This window comes from Sinocyclocheilus grahami, unplaced genomic scaffold, assembly GCF_001515645.1.
Source record: "Sinocyclocheilus grahami isolate Dianchi unplaced genomic scaffold, SAMN03320097.WGS_v1.1 scaffold25.1, whole genome shotgun sequence".
NCBI classification, from domain to species: domain Eukaryota; kingdom Metazoa; phylum Chordata; class Actinopteri; order Cypriniformes; family Cyprinidae; genus Sinocyclocheilus; species Sinocyclocheilus grahami.
This window is the reverse complement of record NW_015505204.1, coordinates 4,531,492-4,556,711: the sequence shown is the minus strand read 5'-3', so window position 1 is coordinate 4,556,711 and position 25,220 is coordinate 4,531,492. Positions and strand designations below refer to the sequence as shown.

The window sequence follows — 25,220 nt, the reverse complement described above, 5'->3', positions numbered from 1 at the left end:
TATCCAGAGGCGGACAATAGTGAAGTATTTTTACTCTGCTTTAAAAGTGGATTTTTACTTTATCAGAGTGTTTATCTTTAGAAAACTTTTACTTCACAACATTCCAAAGCATAATATTGTACTTTTTAATTTAATACTTAATTACATTAGAAATCTAGTACTTTCTTACTTTTACTCAAGTAAGTTTTACTTGAGTACAAGAAAGTACTACATTTGTAATGTTAAGTAGCCTATTAAAGGTAAAAAAACAACAACAACAACAACTTTTATTTATGAAATGTAGTGCAGTAAAAAGTATGACATTATGCTTTGGAATGAAGTGAAGTAAAAGTTTTCCAAAGAAAAACACTGATAAAGTACAGATACTTTTTAATTTACTTGAGTAAAGTAAAAATACTTCACTTCTGTCCAGATCTGTTTATATCTTTAATCATCATTGTATTGCATCGCATTAGGCCTATGTTTTGCCCCCAACAATAACATCGACAGAGATTATGTTATACAGATCTCATCAGAATTTCATCTTACTTTTATTTTTATCTGCAACTACATCAAGTTGCATATGTTTGCTCAGTTTGGGCCTCTGAATAAAATCAAGTGTGAACCTCATATTCTCCATCATACAATACTATCCATAAAAGTGTGATGTATCAAACATTTAAGTTTAATTTAAAAATGTGTGACTATTATTTCATACGTCAGTTTTTACAGGATTAAATAAAAGCGTAGAGTGACCCTATCATGTTTTTTTAGAGGGAATGATCTAGTCTTGTGTTTATACATAAAAAGAGAGGTGTTTTAAAATATGCCACCGTGAAATTGTATTTTCTCTGAATTCGTTTGCTACCTGTCAAGACGTCTGTGACTTTAAATGGCTTTAGTGCTGAAAGATGCATTGGTGTACTTGTGTAATGACGCCCTCTGTAGGCCAAAGAAGGTCATTGCAACAGGCTGTATAAATTATAATCAAAATCCCTTCTTTGTTTAACAGACGCCTACTGTAATGAACAGTAGAGCAACAGGAAAATATTTTGTAAAGGATACTCGCTGCATGAATAGGGACTCATTATGGACTTGCGCAATCTTGCGTTCCCATTCAGGCTACTTGAGGCTCAAGTATTTGGTGTGGCTACTGGAGCGGCAGTTCACATAAACAGGGGCGGTGTCTTCATTCATTGTCGCTCCGTGACGGATGACAGACAGTTGACGCATCTAATGAACAGTTGAGCCGTTGACAACCAACCACGCCCCCTGCGTTTCTGTAGCCAATCGGCGTCGTGCATAATTCAAGAGGGCGGGGTTTGAGTCTCGGCAACGTTAAGTTGTTTTCTTCGACTGTGTGGCGGAGAAGTGCAAGCACCGTTCGCGATGCAGACGTAAACTAACAGCTGTCGATGAGGCCGCCGCCGACAATCGACCACGGCCGGGTTTAATCACCACGGATAACTTTTTAAGCTAACGTTAGAACATTACAGCAACGGTTTAAGTGTTTTTGTAGCCATGGAGGAGAAGAAAAAGGAGGAGGGGGAAGCGGAGATTCAGGAACACGGACCCGAGCACTGGTTCTCCAAATGGGAGCGGCAGTGCCTAGCCGAGGCCGAGCAAGAGGAACCGAGCGAGGAGGAGACCGAGCAGAGCCAACAAAAACTCTGGCATCTCTTCCAGAACTCCGCCACCGCCGTCGCACAACTGTATAAAGGTGCGAAATATGTAATAAAAAGTCACTGAGAGCTAGCCTTAGCTGGCTAGCTGACACTGCCAAACAAAGGACACTAACGCATAAGCTCAACGGATAGCCACCAAACTAAATCTAATGCGACCTAATTAAGATGCCGAGGAGCTGTTTTACAATAAAGTACATATTTAGGGCTCAATTAAGATTATTTCGGCCCCTTATTTGACTGTTTTGAAGGTCGGTGGCGTTTACAGATTAGCATTGATTGCTAAGTGGCAGACGAGCAGCGTAAACTGAGACACAGATCAGTTTCTGTGAGGACACTATCCAGAAATGTCACCGGTTACCCGTCTTTATTTATTGATAAAACTAGTTACAGTACATTTAAACGTTTTTCACGATATTTTAAGGGTGTATAAAGCGTCACCCAGCTGGTTGTCTACCAGCAAAACAAAATGGCGAAGTGCAGGGAGGAGTTCATCTGATGAAAATAACTCGATTTGTGATCGAAAACTCCTCTGTTATGAACTCCGACGTCGTGTATGTTGAGAAAAAGATCTAGGAATACAAACTATATGAACTGATGAAAACGTGTGATTATTCTTTAACAATAATAATACTATGCGAAACAAAATGGCGAAGGCAGGATTAGCAGGCTAAGTTTAAAGATTGTGAGTTGTTGTGCTAGAGTTTGTTTTGTTCATATTTGTTATTAAATAGATAAAACACTATACAACCGGTTTAATTTGCGAGTACACGTATTCATACACAAAGTTGTGGTTTGGACGACCCGGTACAATCAGATACACTAAAGATACACTAAAGCTACTCAACAAAATGGCGTAGAGTCATCTTGCTACATATCAAATTTAGACGTCGTGTAATTAATGGCTGTGTCTCAAAACATAGAGAGCTGCTTATGTAGACCACACTTATGGTCATCATAGACGCTTTTAGAACATTCCAAGCGCGCTTATGCTGCCCAAAAGTGCTGTTTAAAGTAGGTAGCTCACTATCTCATGACACACAGCCGGTGTGAGAGGCTGTTAAGGTACTAAATATAAAGCTGATGTTGGTTTAGTTGTCTTGGGTGTTTTCTTGACCGACTTTAAACACAGTGGCTAAACGTATATGTCTCATTAAGACGACAAATTATGTATCTACACTTGCAATGTAAACATTTCCTGTCTGTTCACTCCCTCAGATAGAGTATGTCAACAACAGGGGCTTTCCTTATGGGTTCCCTTTCAAAATGCTGCAACTGCTGTCACTAACCTATACAAAGGTAAGCTGAGAATTTTTTAACACTGTTGCATTTTAGGTGACAGTTTGTGGTTCGTTGTTAATTGGACTGTAGTTTACTGTAATCATTTTGTTTTGTTTGTGAACATATTGCTGTTTTCAAATGAGTCTTTTTATCACACTCATCTTTCGTTCACTTAAAGTCATTCCTGCTTTTAAACACAACAAGCCTATTCACATTAAGGCCCTGTCCACACGGAGACGTGTTTAGCTGTATACACATACATTTTGTATCGTGTAGGCGTTTCGTCCACACGGATCCGGCGTTTTGGGTGAGTGAAACCGATATTTTTTTGAAACTGGGTCCCAGAGTGGATAAATCTGATAACGCTGCAGCGTTTTTGTGTGGACAGCCAATCCGTATATTTTCTGAAACGATGACGTCATCAGCCCACGTCTCGCCCCTAGTCAGACACCGCTACGTAACAGCAACAAAAACAAACACTGAATGGTTGACTTTTTATTAACTAACATAACACAGATTAATAAATGTATTGTTCCATGTTCGTTTGTATACCGCGTGCAAGGTTTATGTGCATAGTCCAAGTCGTCTTCTCTGTTTTTAGTGTATCTGTGGCAGAATTAAGGGGCGGTCACACTGCACTTTTCGTTCCATTGACTTCCATTCATACGCATGCGAATGTGTAAGACCGGAAACGCAAGCTCATGTGAAAAGTGTTGCTGCGTTCCAAAGTTCAAGTCTGGTGAACTCTGACCTGCGAATTCGCATCACGTGAAGACGTGCGATCAGTAGAAGATCGATACGTCACTGCGTGACCTCTCTGTGCAGAAATTCAAAAATGGAGGAAGCGCTAATTTTAGCCGTAGTGCAGCATCCTATTTTATATAATACATCTTTAAACGATTATAAAAATCTAATTAAAAAAAGAAGCTGCATGGTTCAGGAACAGGAACAATGTCAACAATTCTGTGTTTTTCTGTCAATATGGGGTGCTGTGTGTACATTGAGGAAAACAAATGATTTTAAACTTAAATGATTTTAGCAAATGTTTGCAATATAACAGAGTGAAAAATTTAAGGGGGTCTGAATACTTTCCGTACCCACTGTGTGTGTGTGTATATATATATATATATAGAGAGAGAGAGTACAATATAATTACTATACATAAGTGTATTATTATTAAATTACTTAATGTTGTTCGTTATTTTATATTTATATTTTCAGAATCATTTTTAAATTAATTTTGCACACCTCAAGAACTTATAAAACTTAAAGCACATCACTTAAAAATGTAATATATATGTACAGTCAAACCAAATTTGTTCAGACACCTTGAACATTTCATTCATTAATACAGTTTATTCACTATAGTTTAAATAATGGTAATAAAATGACAGAGCCGAAAGTACTCCTTGTGGCGATTCTCATCCAGCCGAAGCTCCTGAATTAAAGAATGGAACTCTCCCCGCTCATTCCGAGTCTGTAGAATAGAGTGAACCCACAGCCTTCTCCTTTCCAGACGCTTTCTACGCCATCACAAAAGACACAGTACTAGCACATCGGAATCCATGTTGTGATAACTGAGGGGAAACCTTGGCGCGTGATGTCATATCCTGCTCCTGCCCATATTCGCAACTGCGTCTGAAAACATTTTGCACGTTCAAAGTCTAGTGTGACCGCCCCTTTACAGCGCCACATACGGATCTGGCATGTATACTACATCGTTTTATGTTGGTTTTGTGGTTTCGTGTGGACGCAGATATTTCTTGAGACGAGGGGGAAAGAAAAGATCAGATAGGGAAAGCTCTGGCTTCATGTGGACGTAGCCTAAGAAAAATAACTATTAGTGTCCACACCAATACATACCATACCAGTGTCAGGACCAGCGGTAACATTCTGTTTATTATAAGCACACTTTTCAGTTGTCGCCTGTCGCTTTAACTGCTTGAGCTTTTTAAAGTCAGGTAGATCCTAAATGGGCAAATGTTTTTCATTCATCATCTGGAGATAAAAAAATAGTTCTGAAAGTGATTTCAGTGGTATCGTTCCTCAACATTTTATTGTTCTATTTGTGGTCTTCTGTGTTCTCATAAAATTAGAATGATTATTTTAGAACTTAAAATTATAACTTCGTAGTTGTTACAGCTGTCATCATTGGTGTGAATTAGCCTTAAAGGTGCTATATGTAAGTTTTTGACTCTACTAAAGCATAAAAATGTTTGCAGATATTTAAGAAACATGCTAAGTTAACATGCTTGTTTATCTGAAAAACAATGCTACAGTCAGTTATTCTCCTTTGAAAATGTGCGTTCCGAGCCGGAATGTCGGTTTCTGTTTTGGCTTGTGAAACTAGGCCCTTTCGCACCACTTTAATTCCAGAACTAAATGTACGGTACTAAAGTACTGGGACGATTTTGAACGAACTATTTCCCAGTACCATTTTAAGGGTTGCATTCGCACAGACAGTGTGTACTGGGAAGTGACGTAAGCCGGTCGACAGCGACGTCATTTGTGCACAGCGTTCAACAACAGAAACAAAAGAACAACAACATTAACAACAGGAGGATGGAGGATGCTGTGATCGGAGCGGTGTTTTTGTTGTGTCTCGTGGGTTTCACAATAATGGACATGGAAAGTCGACATATACGTAAAGCGATTGAAAGAACGGAAAGGAGGACTAAGAATCTCCAACGACAACTGGCAGTGCTACATTTGCTACAAGTGCCTGCACTTCAGCGTCCGTCCATCTATCGCTGTTCTCCATACTCGTGAAATAAGTTGACATGCTTACAGTATGTTTACACGGAGTTTTAAATCATGGCGGGTGAGGGCGTTTTCATACGCGTTTGGCCAGTCAATGTCTACTTACGTCACGATTAGTACCAGTTGTGCTGGTTAGACCCTGCTCCGGAGTAGGAGCTAATTTAGTTCTCAAAAAAGGCAGTCCGGTACTAAAATCGCTCCCAGTTCCAGCGGTGTGAACACGTCAAAAAGTGGGCAGTTCCACAATTGGTTCTGGTACTATGAAAAGGTTCCTGCGGTGTGAAAGGCCCTACTGCCAGTTTACCCAATTGTATTTTGGCACCCCGGGTTGCCAGTTGTTGGAAAACACAGTGCATTTCATTCATCGTCAAGTGCACTCGTTCCTGTTAGTGTCGTCAATCTGGCAACCTGCGTGTGCTTCAAGTCTGAGGAGGAGGGGCTGGGTGAAAAATACCCTCCTATATTGGACTGCAATATCTAGTTCAACCACTCGGTGTCAATCCTACATGCAGCACCTTTAACTGTAGCACAAACCAATAGCTTTGGCAAGGCAGCTTATTCGTGAATAAGTAGCTAGCGAACGATGTGCTGTTTGTTCAGTTTGTTTGTCCGTCATGTGAATCAATCTCGGTTACAACAAAATAGAATAAGTGTGAAAGGGTTGTTTTCTAAAACAGAAACAGTGTTTTCTAATAAATCAGTTAAGTGAGCAATTCAGACAGAATCTGAATTCTCTTTTCAGACAGAATCTTTCTGATTGTTATAGAGACAGTCTTATTCACAGCCTAGAGTAGTGGTGTTGTATTAGATTGCAGTTACGAGACCTTAAACTCATCACCGACATGTGTACGGTATTGTCTGTTAGCAAAACTTAAGTCATCATTCAGACGTTTGTCTGTTTGGTTGGGGTAATGAGAGCTGATGTTGTGGGGAGGTTGTCAGATGTGTCATGTGGATGATTTGACTCTAGGACCTGTGAGGAACAGGGAGTGTTTGTTTATTCAGTTTACTGGAGATCACTGCCTACATATGACTGATTTAGCAAGTTATCCATTGTGAGAAGTTTTCGAAGCATATAGGACGTGATCAGTTCAAGTTTTGACTGCCTGCTCACTATGTTCTGTATTTATTAGGGCTGTGTATCACCAGCAAAGTCACGATACAGGACTGCACTGAATTTTACCTCAGAAGAATTTAGTAAAACAGCTGTTTATTAAACTCTGCATACTATAGTAGGGCTGTGCGATTTGGGGGAAAATATCAAATTGGGATTTTTTTTTTGACGGGTATTGCAATTTGATTTGCTGTTTTAAATTTGCAAAGTCAAGCTTCAGCTCAATATTGTCAATAATGTGCAGCACCGTATGGGTATCATTACCCTGCTGAAAAAAAACAATAGAAACCATTACAGAAATTCTTATAGTCTCCATTAAACCATTACAAAATTCCTTTTTGTTTTGGGCATTATTCCAATAGGAATTACTGTTGTTCTATCGGTTGCCATCTGCCAGATTACATCCCACCAATAGAATCCATCAAATAGACACCATTGTAGTTTACATTAAAACCAAACAAATTACCATTATTACCCTGAAATCCATTAAATTTGTTATTGTGTTTTGGGAGGGGTTCTATTGTTTGTTTGTTTTTCTTCAGCAGGCAAGATTATAATGGTATAACTACTTTTACAGAATTAACTTAATTTCACAGAAAATATTTGTTTATTTTTTCTAAATAAAGAACCGTATTTCTTAAGTCAATTATTAAAGTGTTACATTGATTTATTCATTTTAAGAGCAAGTGGAAAATGTGCTGAATGTTTCATTTCATCCAAGTGAAATTAGCAAGCAGTTAGACTGAATTTACATTCGTTTTAAAAGCGGAGCCAGGCGCGAGTCGACACAGGTTGCGCGCGTGCGTCAAGCCTCATCCATCTGTGACTCAGCTCTTGCAAATTACCTTTTTTTGTTCGTTGTCTGTCATTTCGAAGCTTAAGTTGCATACGGTTTTCTTTAGTTTTAATTTGCCTAACCATCGATCTGACTCAGTAGACGCCATAATCCCACTCTGTCTCTTTCCCGTCCCGCGTTCCAGGTTTTTTTCCCTTTTTTTTAATGGTGGGTGTTTACGCAGATGGCTAGAGCAGTGCTGATTGGGGAGAACGGAGGTGCGCTCACTCTTGCCCAGGGCAAGTAAGATTGCAACTCAAGGCTGGCAGTCATGCATATGCTCTGGAACAGAGTAATATCGCGTCCACATCGTGGGCTTTGCGATTAGGAAATCGCAACGTCTCAAATCGCGATTTCGATTAATCGCACCACCCTATACTATAGTGCCATTTCTAACTATTGGCAGAGCAGGCAGTTGACCTCTGCGTTATGAAGGGCCTCCATAACTGTACCACAGTACAATATAGGTAGTGGCATAAGTTTCATGTTTACATTGTGCACTACCCTCCAGGTACAATATTCTGATTGTTTGCATCTTGTTTTTTAAGCCCATAAATAATGTACTCGTTCTAATAAATTTATATTGTAATGTACTTATTCTAATATATTAAAATCATCTTAACATTGCTGGTAGGTTGTCATTGCACAAATCAACACACCCTCTACGTTTAAAAAAAATACACATTTAGTCACTAGATCACACTGCGTGTGCTCAGACAAACTTTTTAGCGCTGCCCCGCGATTTGATCAATTCAAATTTAAATTTTTAAAATGGTGTTCTTGTATTCAAATAGCGTTATCGATACTGAGACAGCTGTATCGATACTCGTATCATCAAATCTCTGTGACGATACATCGTCAAATCGATGTATCGAACACAGCACTAGTATTTATCAATCAAAAGTTTAGTGTGGAAGTTCACAGTTTGAACTTTGACTGAACCAGAAATTGTTCGGTTCAAGTCTGTATTTTCTAAACCCCCCTCATTTTTCTTATAAACACCGTGGTGAGATTTTATCTCCTCTAGTCTTGAATCATTTCATGCACCCTATCTCAAGATTGTAAGCATATAATTCATTTCAACCTGGTTCCAGCCTGGCAATGGAAACCCTGTCAATTGAAACTCATCTTCATGCCTGCCAGTTATGGTTGAGCCGAATTATTTGTTGCCTATTATGGATTGAAAATAATATATTGAAGAAATGTGGCTGCTGTTTCTGAGGAGATGATGCTGCTGTTTCTGGCAGAATGAAAATGAATGGTGTTGCGCAATTGCTTTGGAAGTTGATGTAACATTTACGTAATTATTGTTATTAAAAGCTTCCTATTTTAATTATCAGCAATAATTTACCTGCTGTTCTGTTTCTTCACAAAATCGTTGCTCTCTGCTTAATGCCGTATAACAATTTCTGAAATGAAAAGCCTTATTAGAATTTTTAAATGAGATTGAATTGTTGGGAATAAAACACTAGGAGACATTGATGCAGCTGGGCTGATTCCATACATACAGAAATACTCATGCCAATTTTTTTTTCTTCCAGAGAGTGTTGATGCCCATCAGCGGAGTTATGAGCTGGGTATTCAGATCGGTCATCAGAGACGAAACAAAGATGTCCTGGCATGGGTGAAGAAAAGGAGGCGGACTATTCGGCGTGAGGATCTTATCAGCTTCCTCTGTGGTAAAGCCCCACCGCCACGTAGCTCCAGGGCTCCGCCAAGACTTGCAATGGTGTCGCCAAGCCGACCCACGTCCTCGGAGACAAGTTCATCTGTAGAAACAGACCTGCAGCCTTTCAGGGAGGCCATTGCTCTGCATGGTGAGTGTGCTATATATGATAGAATTGCTATATATGATAGATAGATCGATTGATCGATAGATATAGATATGAATATATGTATGTATGTATGTATAGATCTCAAACCCCTCATTTGTATTGAACAGAAAAGAAACATGTCTCAAGTCATTCTTTGAAGCGTATAATATAGTAATATAAAGTGCTTCCTTTGGACAATGTGCGATGTACACTTTTTCACTGCATCTCACTCTGTAGCCTCTAGTATTGTTCAAATATTTTTTTTTCATAGAAATAGTACGGAACATCACAGCAAAATGTCACTGACAAAGGTTTTCCGAGCACACAAACTAGACTCGCTAGCCCTGCACATGACATTCAGGCAAATATATATGTATTGAGGCCACAAATTACTAATTTGTTCCTTCATTTTATTAATTTACTCCCTGGTTTTGATTTAGTCGGGGCCACAAATGAAGAATTTGTTCCCACGACTTAATTCAAATTGCTGGGAATTAATTTATATGTATGTGATGTGCAGGGTTCTGTAGTTTCTGACTATTTTCAACAACAATTTTTGATTAGATGTTGCAAATTTGAATATATAGTGGTAGCATCTTGCCTTTTGTTGTCTTGATTAGGGGTTGTGAAATGTATGTTAAGTCATCTGTATTTCATATTTGTTTTCCTACCTGTGTGTGTTGAAGGTCTAAGCGGAGCCATGGCGAGTATCAGTATGCGCTCCGGAGCCCCAGGTTCACCTACACACCTGAGTGCCAGCTCCGCCCCCAGTCGCCGCCGAAACGGTCTCCACGATGTGGACCTCAACACTTTCATTGCCGAGGAGATGGCGCTCCACCTCGACAATGGAACTCGGAAACGAAGCTCCGCCCAGTGCAATGATGTCATAACAGACTCGCCCACTCACAAACGCAATAGGATGATCTGAGCTCTTAAGAAAAAGAAAATGACAACAACAACAACTGCGAAATACGTGAATAAAATGCCACTCCTCAGTCATCCTCCCATCTTTATTCAGACCAGGAAATAAAAGCAGCCAATAACAGTGCTCACCACAGCCCAGCACATTCTCTGATTGGTCTACAGAGCCCAGTTGAGGTGATCGGAGGGAGACAGTGTTCAGTGCAGAGGCCTAAGTGCCCTTCCATAGGATCCTGTCGACAAACACACAACCGTCATTCACTATATTGCTGCGTGAGTTGATTGTGTGTGTGTGTGTGTGTGTGTAAGGTTGTGTTATGGCTGAACTGAGATGCGATCGAAACAGGAAACGAGAAAACATTTTTGTGTGCATGTTCGCAACATAATGAGCAGTGTCTGTGTGATTGCGTGTGTGTACAAGTACTTGATGCGTGTGAGTGAACGGCTGATGAGTTTTGTTTGTGTGGTACCTGCCCCTTCCTCCAGCACCTGTCACTGCCCCAGCTCTCAATTACCACGCTGCGGCTTTGAAAAGCAACAAAAGTTTTATTTTAATATTATTGACAATGTTATTCATGATTTTTTTCTTTGTTTGCCTTCTCTTAATTCTGCTCTAGCAGCAGGCACAAGTGCTGTGATAGCCATACGTCCGCTGTCATGCACATCTCTCAATCACTCTTGTTTTTCTTCAATAATTTCCCTTCATTCTTCCTGAGCATCCATCTTTTTTCACTCGTCCTCTTTCGTCACTCTTTTCCCCAGCACCTTTGTCTCCAGTGTAACATTATGTAATGTAAATACATGTAGGTGCTGACATAGACTTGTGGTACATATTGTAAAAAAAGCTGTGCAGAGACCATTGAATTGTTAATGTACAATAATGATTCTTGCATTAAAGAAATCAAGCTTTTAACTTCCTCTCTTTCTGCTACCTTTGTCATCTGAGTCACATTTGTGACCAAATAGGATTTTATCCTTAAACTAGATTAAAATGATAATATATTGAATGCACATTCTGTTGAATCAAAAGTACAATCTGTTACTGTTCCTTTGACAATCTGTGAAGAACAGCTGCCAACAGCAACGCTTTCAAAATGATTGCTTGTGCCCATGTGTTCAGCTGTGTTTGAACACTCCGTGAATGTGCCTCCATAGGCTGGAGATGCTATATGGCCTCACAATACTAGCTACAATCCAACAATTTTTTTTGTTACATTTCGTGTCCCAACATCCTGGAAATATAAAGGGCAGTTAATGGGGTTTCATAGAACTTGAAAGTGCAAAGAAATAAGTTGTGTGGACAGAACTGGAAGAATCGAATGTCAAATCGGTGACAATTCTCAAATGTTTTTTTTTTTTTTTTTTTTTTTTTTTTTTTAAAGAGCTGTTGAAATGTGTTTGGCAGGTGTCATGTCAAGCTGTGTCAACCGTGTGACGTGCTATACTCCATCCTAAACCATTTTAAATTGCTTTTTTTTTTTTTTTTAGAAGAATACTTTTAATAATTGTGACATACAGAACCACAGTACCATTAAAATAGTAATAACTTAAAATGGTGACAAGTCACCTAAGAAAAACACTCCCTTATACAATTAATTTATATAGGCTTAAAGGGATAGTTCACCCAAAAATGACAATAGTCATCATTTACAGCTTTTAGAAACTCTGCATTTCTTCTCTTACAGCACACACACAAAATAATTTTTTTAAGTATGTTCATTGCCAAATGAACTTTTTTTTTGTGAAAAATGGGTGGGAAAAGGATATTTCTCTCATTTTATGTTTCACACAAGAAAATCATTTAGTTTTGGAAAAACATTTTAGTGCGTAAAAATTTATTTCAGGGTAAACTGTCGCTTTAAGTTTTGTAACTTTTAGATTTTATACTCATCTTCTAAATTTATTGTTTAATAAATGCTATAATATGTCTACAATGACAATTATTTCACAGAATGAGTTTCAAAAAGCTGCTTCATGAACTTAACAGAAAAAGATCCCATATTAATGTAATATAAATATACAGTAGTCACAAAAATTAAACTATGGTATTATTTGTTTACCATATAATTTTTGCCACCAGTGCCATAAAAAGTAGGCTAATTAAAATGACAAAGATTTTGAAATCTACTAGATTTCCTATCCATGCAGTGGCAATGACTAAAGATTTCAAAATTATTCTAAACTATTAAGCATACTTGTGCACTATATTCGTTACTTAATACATTAATTAGAATTTACTTTTTTTTTTTTTAATTCTGTATAAAAATGATATTTTCTATGTTTTCTGGAGTCATAAGATTGGCTAGACAGTCAAAATGCTGCTGACTGAAAATCATGATATCCAGTCCGGAACATTCCAGTGAATCGGTTCACAAAACGGGATGGGCGATACCACTTATTTTGTTTTCGATACAATACCGATATTTTTCAAGGCAGTATCGTCGATATCGATACCGATTTGATACTTCTGAACTAAACTTTGAAATTATGACATTTATTAAATTATTAAGAGTAAAATGGGTAATGATAAGCACTTAACTTTGTTTAAACGCATTTTTAACATTCAATACGCCTTAATTGTAACTTATTAGTTTATTTTTTGGTTTACACATGGTTCAAATATGTTTTTTGTTTACACATGATTCGAATCTACAAATACTAGAGTTGAACTATGGTCACTTTAGTAAAACCATGGTTAATTTTCATAAGAGACTGCCAGTGACCGGCTGTTGCATGCATTGCTATTAACATTACAGAATAGAACATGATCTATATTATCTTTCAACGTTCGATTTAAATAATAACTGTAATTGCACAAACTATGTAGGCTACTATTTCAGTTTGTTTATTGTGAAATAACTCTGTCCTTCTGTCCTCTGATAAGCATTGTTCAGGGCTGCCGTTCCCAAAAGCTTTAATGCTTTCTTATGATACTTTTGGGGAAAGTATCTGTTTGCATTTGTTTGAATGCACACACTTCACATGTAGAAGTGAGTGAACGCTCTCTGTGATGGATTGGTTCTGTCTTGCAACATTTGCGTGTGTTCAGATGAGCAGGAAAATAGTTCTATCCTACACAATCATTTACTAACATAGGTTATTCGTCCAATTAAATGGCTAATTTTTTTGTTAAATAAACAAAATCACTGGTAACTAAAACACACCTTAGTTTTGATATCTTCTGTGGCGTAATGCCGAGCAGTCACCGCTAGGGGGCAGCCGTTAACAACACAAAGAAGCGTGACGACGAGAGCATGGGAAATCAAATCCGTCAAAACCACCAAATTGCTCTTGCTGATCGCGTCTTGTCGACAGATTGTGTGTAAATGAGATAAGAGCATCTTTTGAAAGTAGTTTTGTCGTAAAAAGGTCAATACAAGGTGGTTTTCTGTCTCTCTGATTAGAAATAAGAGAGGGAGGGGGACATTTCTGTTTTTAAATTGGGTAGAGATTATGAGTAAAAATATTTTTAACCCTTATCCTTATCCAGTAGAAGAAAAAAAAGAAAAAAAGAAAAGGTCATGAGGCTGTCAAATGTTGTGAACAACTGGGGGCTGGTAGTCAAATACGTTGAGAACTGTATGTGGAGTGGAATAGCATAATATCTCAAGGAAAAAGTTATGTTTGAGTCATAAAAACTGTGTATATATGGCACAGGCTGAAGGCTGCTGGTGATTTATAAGGGATGATTCTAAGATTTTGTGACTCAGAATTATATTACTTTACAGTAACAGTTCTCACAAAAATGTAAAAATCTGCCATATTAATTTACTCTCCCTTATGTTGTTGATGTTAATTAGAATATTCATGCAGATATTTTCCATAAAACAACAATTTGTTGCGACCACATCTGTTCAGCACCTAATGATGCCAAAAAACAGCATAAAAAGATGATATGGTCATGTAAACTACATTTGTGGTGCTTGATAGTCACTATATTACCCTGTTGAAAAAAAACAGCATAGGCTGGTTAGGTATGTTTTGAAGCATGGAAGCTGGTTTATCCTGGCCCTGAACAGCTTCTGCTCAGGACTAGCTTCTAACCAGCTTAAACCAGTTCATGACCAACTAAGGACCAGCTTATAAAACCAGTTTCCATGCTTCAAAGCATACCTAACCAGCATATATATGCTGGTTGTTTTAACAGGGTAACTTTTCTTTTCTTTTAATCTTTATTAGCATCTATGATTCTACAAAGAACCTAACTTCCATGGAAACGTCCATTGCACAAGTGAAAAAGTGTCTTTAGATTTTTAAAATGCTCTACATGCTAAAGTCTTGAATAAACATGCACAGATTTTTGCCATGATTTGCGGTCTGGATGAGTCAACGCTTGTTCCCGAAAGTAAGAGCCAGCCTGCAAATAAGGATGGGGCTGTCAGAGGTGACACATTTTGCAGAAAATCATGCAGTATATGATTGACATAAAATCAGTTCCAATTTTAAAGGTTGTGAAGTATATTCCTGCCTTAAAGGAATAGTTCACAGAAAAATGAAGATTTACTCAGAATTTACTCACCCTCACCCTCAGGCCATCCAAGATGTAGGCGATTTTGTTAATTCATCGCAACACATTTGGAGAAATTTACCATTGCATCACCAATGGATCCTCTGCAGTAAATGGGTGCCATCGGAATGAGAGTCTAAACAACTGATAAACACATAAGTAATCCACATGACTCCAGCCCTTCAGTTAATATCTTGTGAAGTGAAAAGCTGCATGATTGTAAGAAACAAATCCATCATTAAGGTGTTTTAACTTTAAACTTGCTTCTGCCAAAATTTGAGTCTATAATCCATAATAATGCTTCCGCCAGTGAAAAAGTCCATCCCTCGTAGTCATCGCACATTAAAATGTACAGACATATTTGTTTAGAAATGTTAGGACTTTTTTTAAAAATTGTATATAGTGCTTGATCTGTGTATATTTCTCTTTTGATTCAGATGGGATGACATTTCACTGGAAAAAGCAATATAATAGATTATAGACTTGTTTGAAGTTAAAAATATTTTAATGGATTTGTTTCTTACAAACATGCAGTTTTTCACTTCACAAGACATTAATTGATGGACTGGAGTGGTGTGAATTACTTGTGGATTATTGTGATGTTTTTATCAGCAGCTTGGACTCTCATTCTGACGGCACCCATTCACTGCAGAGGATTCACTGAGAAAATTATGTAATGCTAAATTTCTGCAAATCTGTTTTGATGATTAAACAAACTCATTTACATCTTAGATGGCCTGAGGGGGAGTACACTTTCAGCAAATTTTTACTTTTGGGTGAACTATTCCTTTAAGAAAAAAATGGTTCTTAAGAACTGCTCAGTGAAAGGTTCTCTGGGGAATTTAAATGGTTCTACTAAGAGAGTGACATGAAGATTCTGTCTGTGCCTTTTTTGAGGGGAAAAAAACCCCATACAGGTTTGGAATGACATGAGGGTGAGTAAACAATGACACCATTTAAATTTTTGAGCGACCTTTCTCTTCAGTCTAATGAGGTTTGATGTTTTTAAGTTTAACGACTAGTAAGGGGAAGATTCAGTGTGAAATGACCTGTGAGATAACATGTCGCTGTTTTCAGTAAACACAAACTATCATGTAATCACTGACTTTTAGGGTGCTGACAGCTAAATTCAATGCTGATTAGATGAAAGACAAGAGGGCTGAAGCCCCCCTAAATAGGCTCTTTAATTGCCTATGTGATATATTATCAAACAAAGGCTCTTGTGCAAATTCAGGTGTCCTTATTAGAGCAGAAATTGCCAGATTAGAAGTAATCACCAAAGGCGCACATATAAGGCTGTGCCAACCCTCATGATGTTTGATCTGTTTTAATCAAATTCAAATCCAAATGGCTGGAATTAGGCATTCAGATTCTGCAATAATTAGAGAGTACTTTGAAAGATGAGGACATGCAGCACCAACATTGTCTATTCCCATTTGCCGATTAAGACTACCTGATGGACAGAATAAAAACGGCTGACATCAGGGGCTGCGGAAGGATTCGAAAAGCAGAGGGGGGACACATCAAAGCACGGATCTTTGAAAAGTAATGATTATCTCCCAAAAGCACTGACAATGAACATTCTCAGTTTCCAAAAGTGAGGGGGACATGTCTCCTCTAGTTATAATGATCACCAGGCTCCTGCCAAAGCCTGCAATCTGGAGGAAACAGGAAACACTCTGCTGCATTCGGAAGATTTCCCTCCTTAGATGTAGAGGTTTGCATATCTTTTTTGGCATTTCTGCTTCTCATTTGGTATGAATGGGAGCGATCGGGATATTTTTGAAAGGGGTTTGTGAAATTCAGCCAAACAGCTGGTCCTGGGGAGATGCTGGTGATACTCAGCATGAGCCTTCTAGGAAGGAAGACAACTTTTCAAATGATATTCTCCGTCGGAGCCGTGACGCAGCTGGATTTGCACGTGCTCAACGGGACACTGGTTTGAGTTTGCCCTGCGCCGTGTCCTGATCGAATTCCCGCTGGCTCTCCCTTCATGCTGCTGTCTGCTATCTTTGGTTCCTGCATATATTAAAGGAAAAAATGGATCAATAACCTATAGGGATTGTGAAGATGAAGAAACTGAAATCTTTCAAAATCTAATTTAAAACATGGATGCTTAGAAATGCAATCTAGAAATGCAGACTCAATCTTTTTGTTGGTTCTGTATTCACGTTGGTTTCATGTTTTTGAAAAACCTGCGAAGTTTTACTTTAATGGCTGTGAAATTGCAAGTGAGACATCTACTAATAGCCAAGCAAAAATAATTTTACAAAAGTTAAAAGTATTTGTATATCATAAACTAACTTTGCCAAAAGCCAAATGATCAGTCAGAAGGGTCTATTTCTCATCTGTGCTTCACTCAAAATAATTTTTCATCAGAAAATTCATGTTTAAAAAACATGTTTATCATGGAAGAGATGTATTGTCTGAGTTGCAATTTTCAATATTTTTTTGAGATTCACTCAAAAAAATTGTCATGTCTTTTCATTAATTCTTAATTCTTGCATTTCAAATACTAACTTCATGCATGAAATAAAGGAATAAACAAGAACTAAAAGATTTAATAAAGTTTCTAACCTCTAAAATGCTATAAATGTATTTTATAATGCAAGCTGAGGATTTATTCCTCAGGGTTTAATGATGCAATAAACTGGTAAATGATAGATGGATGAATGGATGGACAGAAAGTACTTTGCTATACACTAACACTGTACTACAAGTACTAAACTAATGGCCAGTGCATTAGTATGTAGGCTAATGGACAAGACCCAAATGTATGTTCATGACGCTGCGTATGTGTCTCAAATAAGTGTATGAGAACTTATGTGTGTATCTTTCATAAATACATTTATGAAGCCTTGGATGCATGTAGGTGTGGGAATTTGTGTGTGTCTTACATAAATATATAATTACATGTCAAAGTGTGTGTGTTCATGTATGTGCACAGGGAGCAGGGAGTCCATCATAAATATGTGAATATATGACTAAAATGAGTGTGCATGGCATGATGAATTATGTACATAGTGGGTGTCAAAATGAATAAATATCACTCTGTTAACAGTTCATGACCTCTCCATGGCTATTTGTCTCTGTCTGTGTGTGTGTGATTGTTAATGGGATGTTAGATCAGACTTCAAGAAGTCAATAAAGAATCTCACAAGATGTTTTATTGTAGCCCATTAAGTAAATGTGTGTGAACATTTGGCAGCTAGCGTGAGACCGAAAATGACATGAGCTGGCACTCATTACAGAGAGTGAACAGACAAAAAAATATTGATCAAATTAAATCAGCCATTATTCCCATTAAATTATGTTAGCTTGTTGGAGACGTGGCCCGGCGGGTAGTAAATGGCTTCTAATGTGCGGGTCATGCGTCGCTGAATCTAGAACTTAAATCACGTCTTGACCCTCCCTGCAATGTACTACCAAATTTACAACAAAAAAAGTATTAAAAACTGCATTTTTGTATCATAATGGCATAGCTCGGAGTCTAGTTGCTGTCACAACTGCGGCAAATGCTCATTTTATTTCTATATACTAACTAGCGGCACAGATGCTGTTTTCTCAGAGTGCTAGGAATCCCAGCATGCACTGGGGCATGAATAAATAATACAGTTGCATTGTTTGACCGTTTGCCAGTTTTATTTGCATAGTTGTGTTCTCTGTTGATGTCAGGCTGAGTTTGTTCCTCAATTAAAATGATCAGCTGATTGTTTTCCTTTTTGTGTTTCATCTATATGTTTGTGTGTGGCATTTCAAGGTTTTGATGAGTTGTTTTGTTTCATGAATGCTCATGTGTCATGTCAATGATTTAAAACAGCAAGTGCTTTCCTCCGTAAAATTCATTAAGGGAAGTAAAAATAGACATGAATGTGACAATTGCTGCATATAATAGTACAGAGCATTGAAACCTCAAGCAAATGATCTGAGGCTTCAATGGACTAGTGATATTTTGCTAATATTATAGCATTTAATACTAGAAAAGAATTAGCTTTTATTATTATATTTACAATTTTAATTTTTTCCCCCATGTGTATATATATTTTTATATAATGAAAATGATTTCATTTAAAATGTTTTATTTCAGTTATCATTTCTTTTTCATGGTTTTATCTCTAGTTAACAACTATAACCCTGGTTCTCAAACAGGCGCCTCAGCAACAGAAAAATAAAAAATAAATAAAAATGTATATTGCGTTTTATTTTATTTCAGTTGATTTTTTATTTAATTTCAAGTAACAAATGTTGGAGTGTTTTTATGGTTTTAATTTTTGTGAATTTGTCTCAAATCTAGATTTTATTTCAGATGTACTGCAAATAACGAAAACAATTTTTAGTTTTACATTTAGTAATTTAGCAGACGCCTTTATCCAAAGCAACTTACAAATGAGGACAATGGAAGCAATCAAAATCAACAAAACAGCAATGATATACAAGTGCTATAACAAGTCTCAGTTAGCTTAACACAGTACACGTAGCAGTTTTTAAAAAATTATATAATAAATAATAAGAAAACAGATAGAATAGAAAAAGAATAGAGCAAGCTAGTGTTAGAAGTGATAGTGTAAGTTTTTGTTAACAATAACAACACTGGACTCTAGACAACACATTTAGACAAATGCATGACATCTGCTACATTATTTTAAACCAACAAAATAATCATTACATCAGAAATACACTTGGCTCAATAATCTGGGTGCCACGTGCTTCAGTCTGAACGAGCATCACACTTCTGCCTATAGATCAGTTCGACTTCTACAGTGGTGCGTTGTTTGGGATTGGCAGCGTTCATTCTTCTGGTTAGCGACAGAAGAGGCCTGCTGGTCTCTACACCCTCTTCCAACTGCCATCAAGTTGCATGCTACTCCCACGCACTCTCAGGCTCTTTGTTTTTTCCATCCGAATGTCTCCAAAACCCCAAAGCAATCCCAAACCCCTTAATATATGTTTAATGAGTTAGCAAGACTGAACAACCTCTAACTATAGTACAGTAATTGCCCACTGCCAATTAAAGGAGGACAGGCTCCCCTCGGGTCTGATTCCTCACTAGGTTTCTGCTCGTCACGCTTCTCTATGGGAATCATTCCTCCCACAGGTCGCTTAAAGGTACCCTCCGGCATTCTCTGAGGGTTTCAGACCCAGCATTCTGTGAAGTTGCTCTCTGACAAGATCCATTTGAAGATGCATCGCAGTAGGAAGAAATTTAATAATGCATGCAGTTGAATTGTTGGAAACCATCAGTGTAAGCTGCTGTACAGGACTAGACATCCGGCTGAGAAGGTGAAAGATCTATGATGGAGATGGAAAGCTGCTCATCTAGCATAACAGCGCTAACTAAAGGTGGCCTCCAACCGGCTGTCTCGAAACAACTCCATTTATGCTAGGGGATGTCAGACATCCAAAATGTTTTCGCTGAAATCTCGCCGTTCTGTCGGAGGTAACTAAACGACTGCCTCTGACATTTCTGTCCATTTGCCTGTCGCACGGAGTTCGCCAAAATGTGAATGGGAGCACGGCGTGAGCATAAACAACTGTAATTCATGGAGTGACTTTATGCTGTGAATGTGTGTGATTATGTATTTGTCCCTTCGGGCTGTTAAATGTTTGTGCGCAGCTTCAGTGAGAAGACGATTTACATTTAATAAATAGACTGCTCTGCCTCGACTTTTTTATTTTATTAGTCATTTAAAGTAGGAAATATCCCAGAAAAACACTCTGTGGATGACAAATGGTGGTTGTGATTTATGACTGTGTTTATTGAAGAAATGGTTTAAATGAGATCACAGCATGACACAGTAACATCGACGCATAGCAACCGTGGCTCAACCAATGATGTGAATTTGGGGCAGGGCAATCTGTTTTCTGACCAATGGCAGGCAGGGAGAGTGTTCAGGAAAGCTTTTGGAAAACAATCATTATGTTTGCTGTTCTTCTTTGTGATGTGAACTGAGATCCATACTGTTTTTGTGCCAAATAAATAGTCATCTTATTAAATTCTTTATATAATCATAACATGATTTGTATATAAACCTATACAACTACGAGTTGGGGTCTGTAAGATGTCTCAGCCTCAGACGTCACGCCCACGGACCGCTGGTTGAACGTCTGATGTATACGGCACACTTAGCTGGAAACACTTCAGGAGTTTTGAAGTCGTCATCGGTTAAGTTATATATGATTTGACATGTGTGTCGCATTCTTTAACATTCCGCCTGGAAACAAAGATGCCATGATGCCAAAACCCCTCATGGAAGAAGAAAGCTGTAGCACAACTAAACACAACAACAGTTGACCAGTGTGCTTTACACCAATACACGAGAAAATAAATATTATATATATATATATATATATATATATATAGAATTAAGAAAATCATAAAAGCAAAAACACACAGTGCAATACATTTCATTACTGACCAGATGCCAGTTCAAAAAGATACATTTTTAACCTAGATTTAAAAACAGATATGGTTGGAGCAAATCTAATAATGGAGGATAGTGCATTCAATGGCAGGCAGGGAGAGTGTTCAGGAAAGCTTTTGGAAAACAATCATTATGTTTGCTGTTCTTCTTTGTGATGTGAACTGAGATCCATACTGTTTTTGTGCCAAATAAATAGTCATCTTATTAAATTCTTTATATAATCATAACATGATTTGTATATAAACCTATACAACTACGAGTTGGGGTCTGTAAGATGTCTCAGCCTCAGACGTCACGCCCACGGACCGCTGGTTGAACGTCTGATGTATACGGCACACTTAGCTGGAAACACTTCAGGAGTTTTGAAGTCGTCATCGGTTAAGTTATATATGATTTGACATGTGTGTCGCATTCTTTAACATTCCGCCTGGAAACAAAGATGCCATGATGCCAAAACCCCTCATGGAAGAAGAAAGCTGTCATGTTTACAACTGTGACGATGAGCGCTTATCAGGATCAACTAAACGCTGGGTTTTCAAACATATGTGAAAAATTTAAAGTTCGCCATGCCCATAAACATGATGTGGCACAAAACGAAACGTGACTGGTTGCTTTACCTGTCAGTCATATGGCTTCTTGGGCAGGCCTTGGCCATTAAAAGCGGCCAAAGTTCCCAGACCTTCTGCCATCAGTCTGAAGGTCTGGCTACGCGATAGTTTTTGAAAGAAGTCTGTTATGCTCACCAAGGCTGCACTTATTTTATTAAAAATATAGTAAAAACATTAATATTGTGAAATAGTATGGCAATTTAGCATAATTTTTCTATTTAAATTTAGTTCCCTTTCATGGGAACTTCGAACTGCGTCCTCTAGGGGTCACTATGGGGAACGCCTCGTCATCAATGTCAATGTCAGTTTTATTTCTATAGCACAACTAAACACAACAACAGTTGACCAGTGTGCTTTACACCAATACACGAGAAAATAAATATTATATATATATATATATATATATATATATAGAATTAAGAAAATCATAAAAGCAAAAACACACAGTGCAATACATTTCATTACTGACCAGATGCCAGTTCAAAAAGATACATTTTTAACCTAGATTTAAAAACAGATATGGTTGGAGCAAATCTAATAATGGAGGATAGTGCATTCCACAATCTGGGAGCAGCTACTGAAAAGGCCCAGTCACCCCTACTTTTCAGCTTTGATTTCGGAATACGTAGCAATCTCTGATTAGACGACCGGAGAGACACAACTGGACGATGTTCTGTCAGTAAATCCGAAAGGTAAGGAGGGGCCAGACCATTTAAAGATTTAAATACTAAAAGAAGAATTTTAAAATCAACACGGTATCGTACAGGCAGCCAGTGCAAAGTGTGTAGCACTGAAGTAATGTGGTCCCGTTTTTTAGTACATGTCAGAAGTCTTGCCGCCGCATTTTGTACCATCTGTAACCGGGATAAAGCTGATTGGCTAATCCCGTAGTACAGCGAATTACAATAGTCTAGCCTCGATGTTAAAAATGCGTGAATTATTTTTTCAAAGTTGTTAAAAGATAATATAGGTTTTACTTTAGCTAAAAGACGAAGCTGGAAAAAGCAGGATTTGACCACTGAGTTTATCTGCTTGTCAAATTTTAAACCATCATCGAATACAAAACCCAAGTTTTTTACCCAAGGCTTTGCCGGAAGTGTTGAATTTCCTAGGGTTATTTGACTAAGAGAATCAGATGAGCCAAAAACTATGATTTCAGTTTTATTCTCATTAAAATTGAGGAAATTTAAAGATAACCAAGCTTTCACGTCAGATAGGCAGGCCCTAAGTGTTTCCAGCCCATCAGTATTAGGTTTTAAGGGTAAATATACTTGAGTGTCGTCTGCATAACAGTGAAACAACAACCCATATTTCCTGAAGATAGACCCTAATGGGAGGATATATAGCGTGAAAAGAATGGGAGCTAAAATGGATCCCTGTGGGACACCACAGGAAAGAACAGCAGCCTCCTACGAATATTCCCCAATATTTACACTGAACTTCCTATTTGAAAGATAAGATCTAAACCATTCAAGTGCAGGTCCTTTGATACCAACACAATGCTCCAAGCGAGCAAGAAGGATAGCATGATCTACCGTATCAAAAGCCGTGCTCAGATCTAGCAGCACAAGTACGGTACAATCCCCAGAATCGGCAGTTATTAACACATCATTTAGAACCTTCAGGAGTGCAGTCTCTGTTGAATGATATTTTTTAAAGTCTGATTGAAAAAGCTTGAATACCTTATTTTTATCTAGAAAACTCTGCAGTTGTTGCAGCACGGTCTTCTCTAAAATCTTTGAAATATAAGGTAAGTTAGAAACCGGTCTAAAATTAGCCAAAACATTTAAGTCTAAGTTTGGTTTCTTTAACAAAGGGCGAACTATAGCATGTTTTAAAGCTTCCGGTACCGTGTATGTTTCCAGACATCGATTTATTATGTTTAAAAGATAAAGCCCCACTGCATCGAAAACAAAAGAAATGGAGGAATGGCATCCATAGAGGAGCCTGACAGTTTTAATTGACCCACTATTTCTTGAAGATGGGAGAGAGAAATAGGTTCAAATTGCTGAAACTCCGCCTTACAAGCCGTAAAGATAAAAGGATCAAAAGAGGAACAAAATATCCCCAATCTAATGTCACTGATCTTATTCACAAAAAAATTAAGAAAATCATCACACAGGGTCTTTGATACAGCAGGATACTCATAAACACATGGATTAATAACCGCATTAAAAACAGTAAAAAGAGTTCTTGGTCTATGGTAATTTTTAGTAATAAGTTTCGTAAAATAACTAGATCTTGCTGCTCTTAAAGCCTTTTGATATTTTAACAATGAATCCCTTAATATTTCAAAAGAGACCTGAAGCTTATCTGTCTTCCATCTACGTTCTGCTCTTCTGCAAGACTGCCTCAGGGAGCGTATGTTAATCATCAATCCATGGGTCAACTCTTGGTTTAGATTTTAAGGTCTTTACAGGAGCCACTGCATTTAAAACATTCACAAATGTAGAATTGAACTCAGACAAAAGCTCCTCAGCACTTAATTCATACTAGGTTGCATCCATAGCGTGCATAGTATCGCAGAAAGCTAATGAAAAAACTATATTAGTAGCAGAGTTAATTAATCGTGATTTACGGACTTGCTTTTTGAGTTGCAAAGAGTTTGATGATATAGGAATAGAAAACATAACACATTTATGATCAGAAAACCCATTGTCCACTATCTCCAGATCATAAAGAGAAATTCCATATGATAACAAGATCAAGAGTATGACCACCCTGATGGGTAGGAACATTTACGTGATGATCTAAATCAAAAGCATTTATCAACGTAATAAACTCTTTAGCTAAAGGGTCTGTTGTGCAACATACATGTATATTAAAATCACCAAGAATTAACAATTTATCATACTTTGGAACAATTTCACCCAAAAAATCTGAAATCTCATTTAAGAAGTCTGCATCGTATTTAGGAGGGCGATATAGCAAGGCAATCAATAGTGGACTATTTAGTTCAAGTATAAACAGTTGCAGCTCAAAACTTCTGTATTTATTTTGTACTATTTGGCGATGAGAAAGTTTGTCTTTAAAAATAGAAAATAATCCACCGCCCCTGCCAGTTAAGCGAGGCGAATTTAAAAACAAACAGCTCGAGGGTAAAAGTTCTGAAAGAGGGCTTGAATCACCGATGGTGATTGCTGAGGCATCGAGAGGGAGGTATTGGGGGCGTTACGAGAACCTTCCTGTGTAAATGCTGTCTCGGGCAGTGCTCTCCTCACCTTTGAGGGTTGTATTTGAGCTTGCCTCTCCCGTTTGGCCCAGTACTTCCGGGTATCTGCAAACAGATGCTTGGAA

The 25,220-nt window shown here is 37.9% G+C and overlaps 1 protein-coding gene across 1 annotated transcript; it reads left to right on the top strand.

Annotated features, from left to right (window-relative positions):
• The first annotated feature begins 1,317 nt into the window (after positions 1-1,317).
• LOC107564565 (UPF0472 protein C16orf72 homolog) lies at positions 1,318-11,300 on the top strand. The gene is made up of 4 exons (XM_016249673.1): positions 1,318-1,699; positions 2,880-2,960; positions 9,193-9,468; positions 10,152-11,300. Exons 1-4 carry the CDS (start codon positions 1,501-1,503, stop codon positions 10,391-10,393), a joined length of 798 nt encoding a protein of 265 aa, XP_016105159.1. The 5' UTR covers positions 1,318-1,500; the 3' UTR covers positions 10,394-11,300.
• The last annotated feature ends 13,920 nt before the right edge of the window (positions 11,301-25,220 follow it).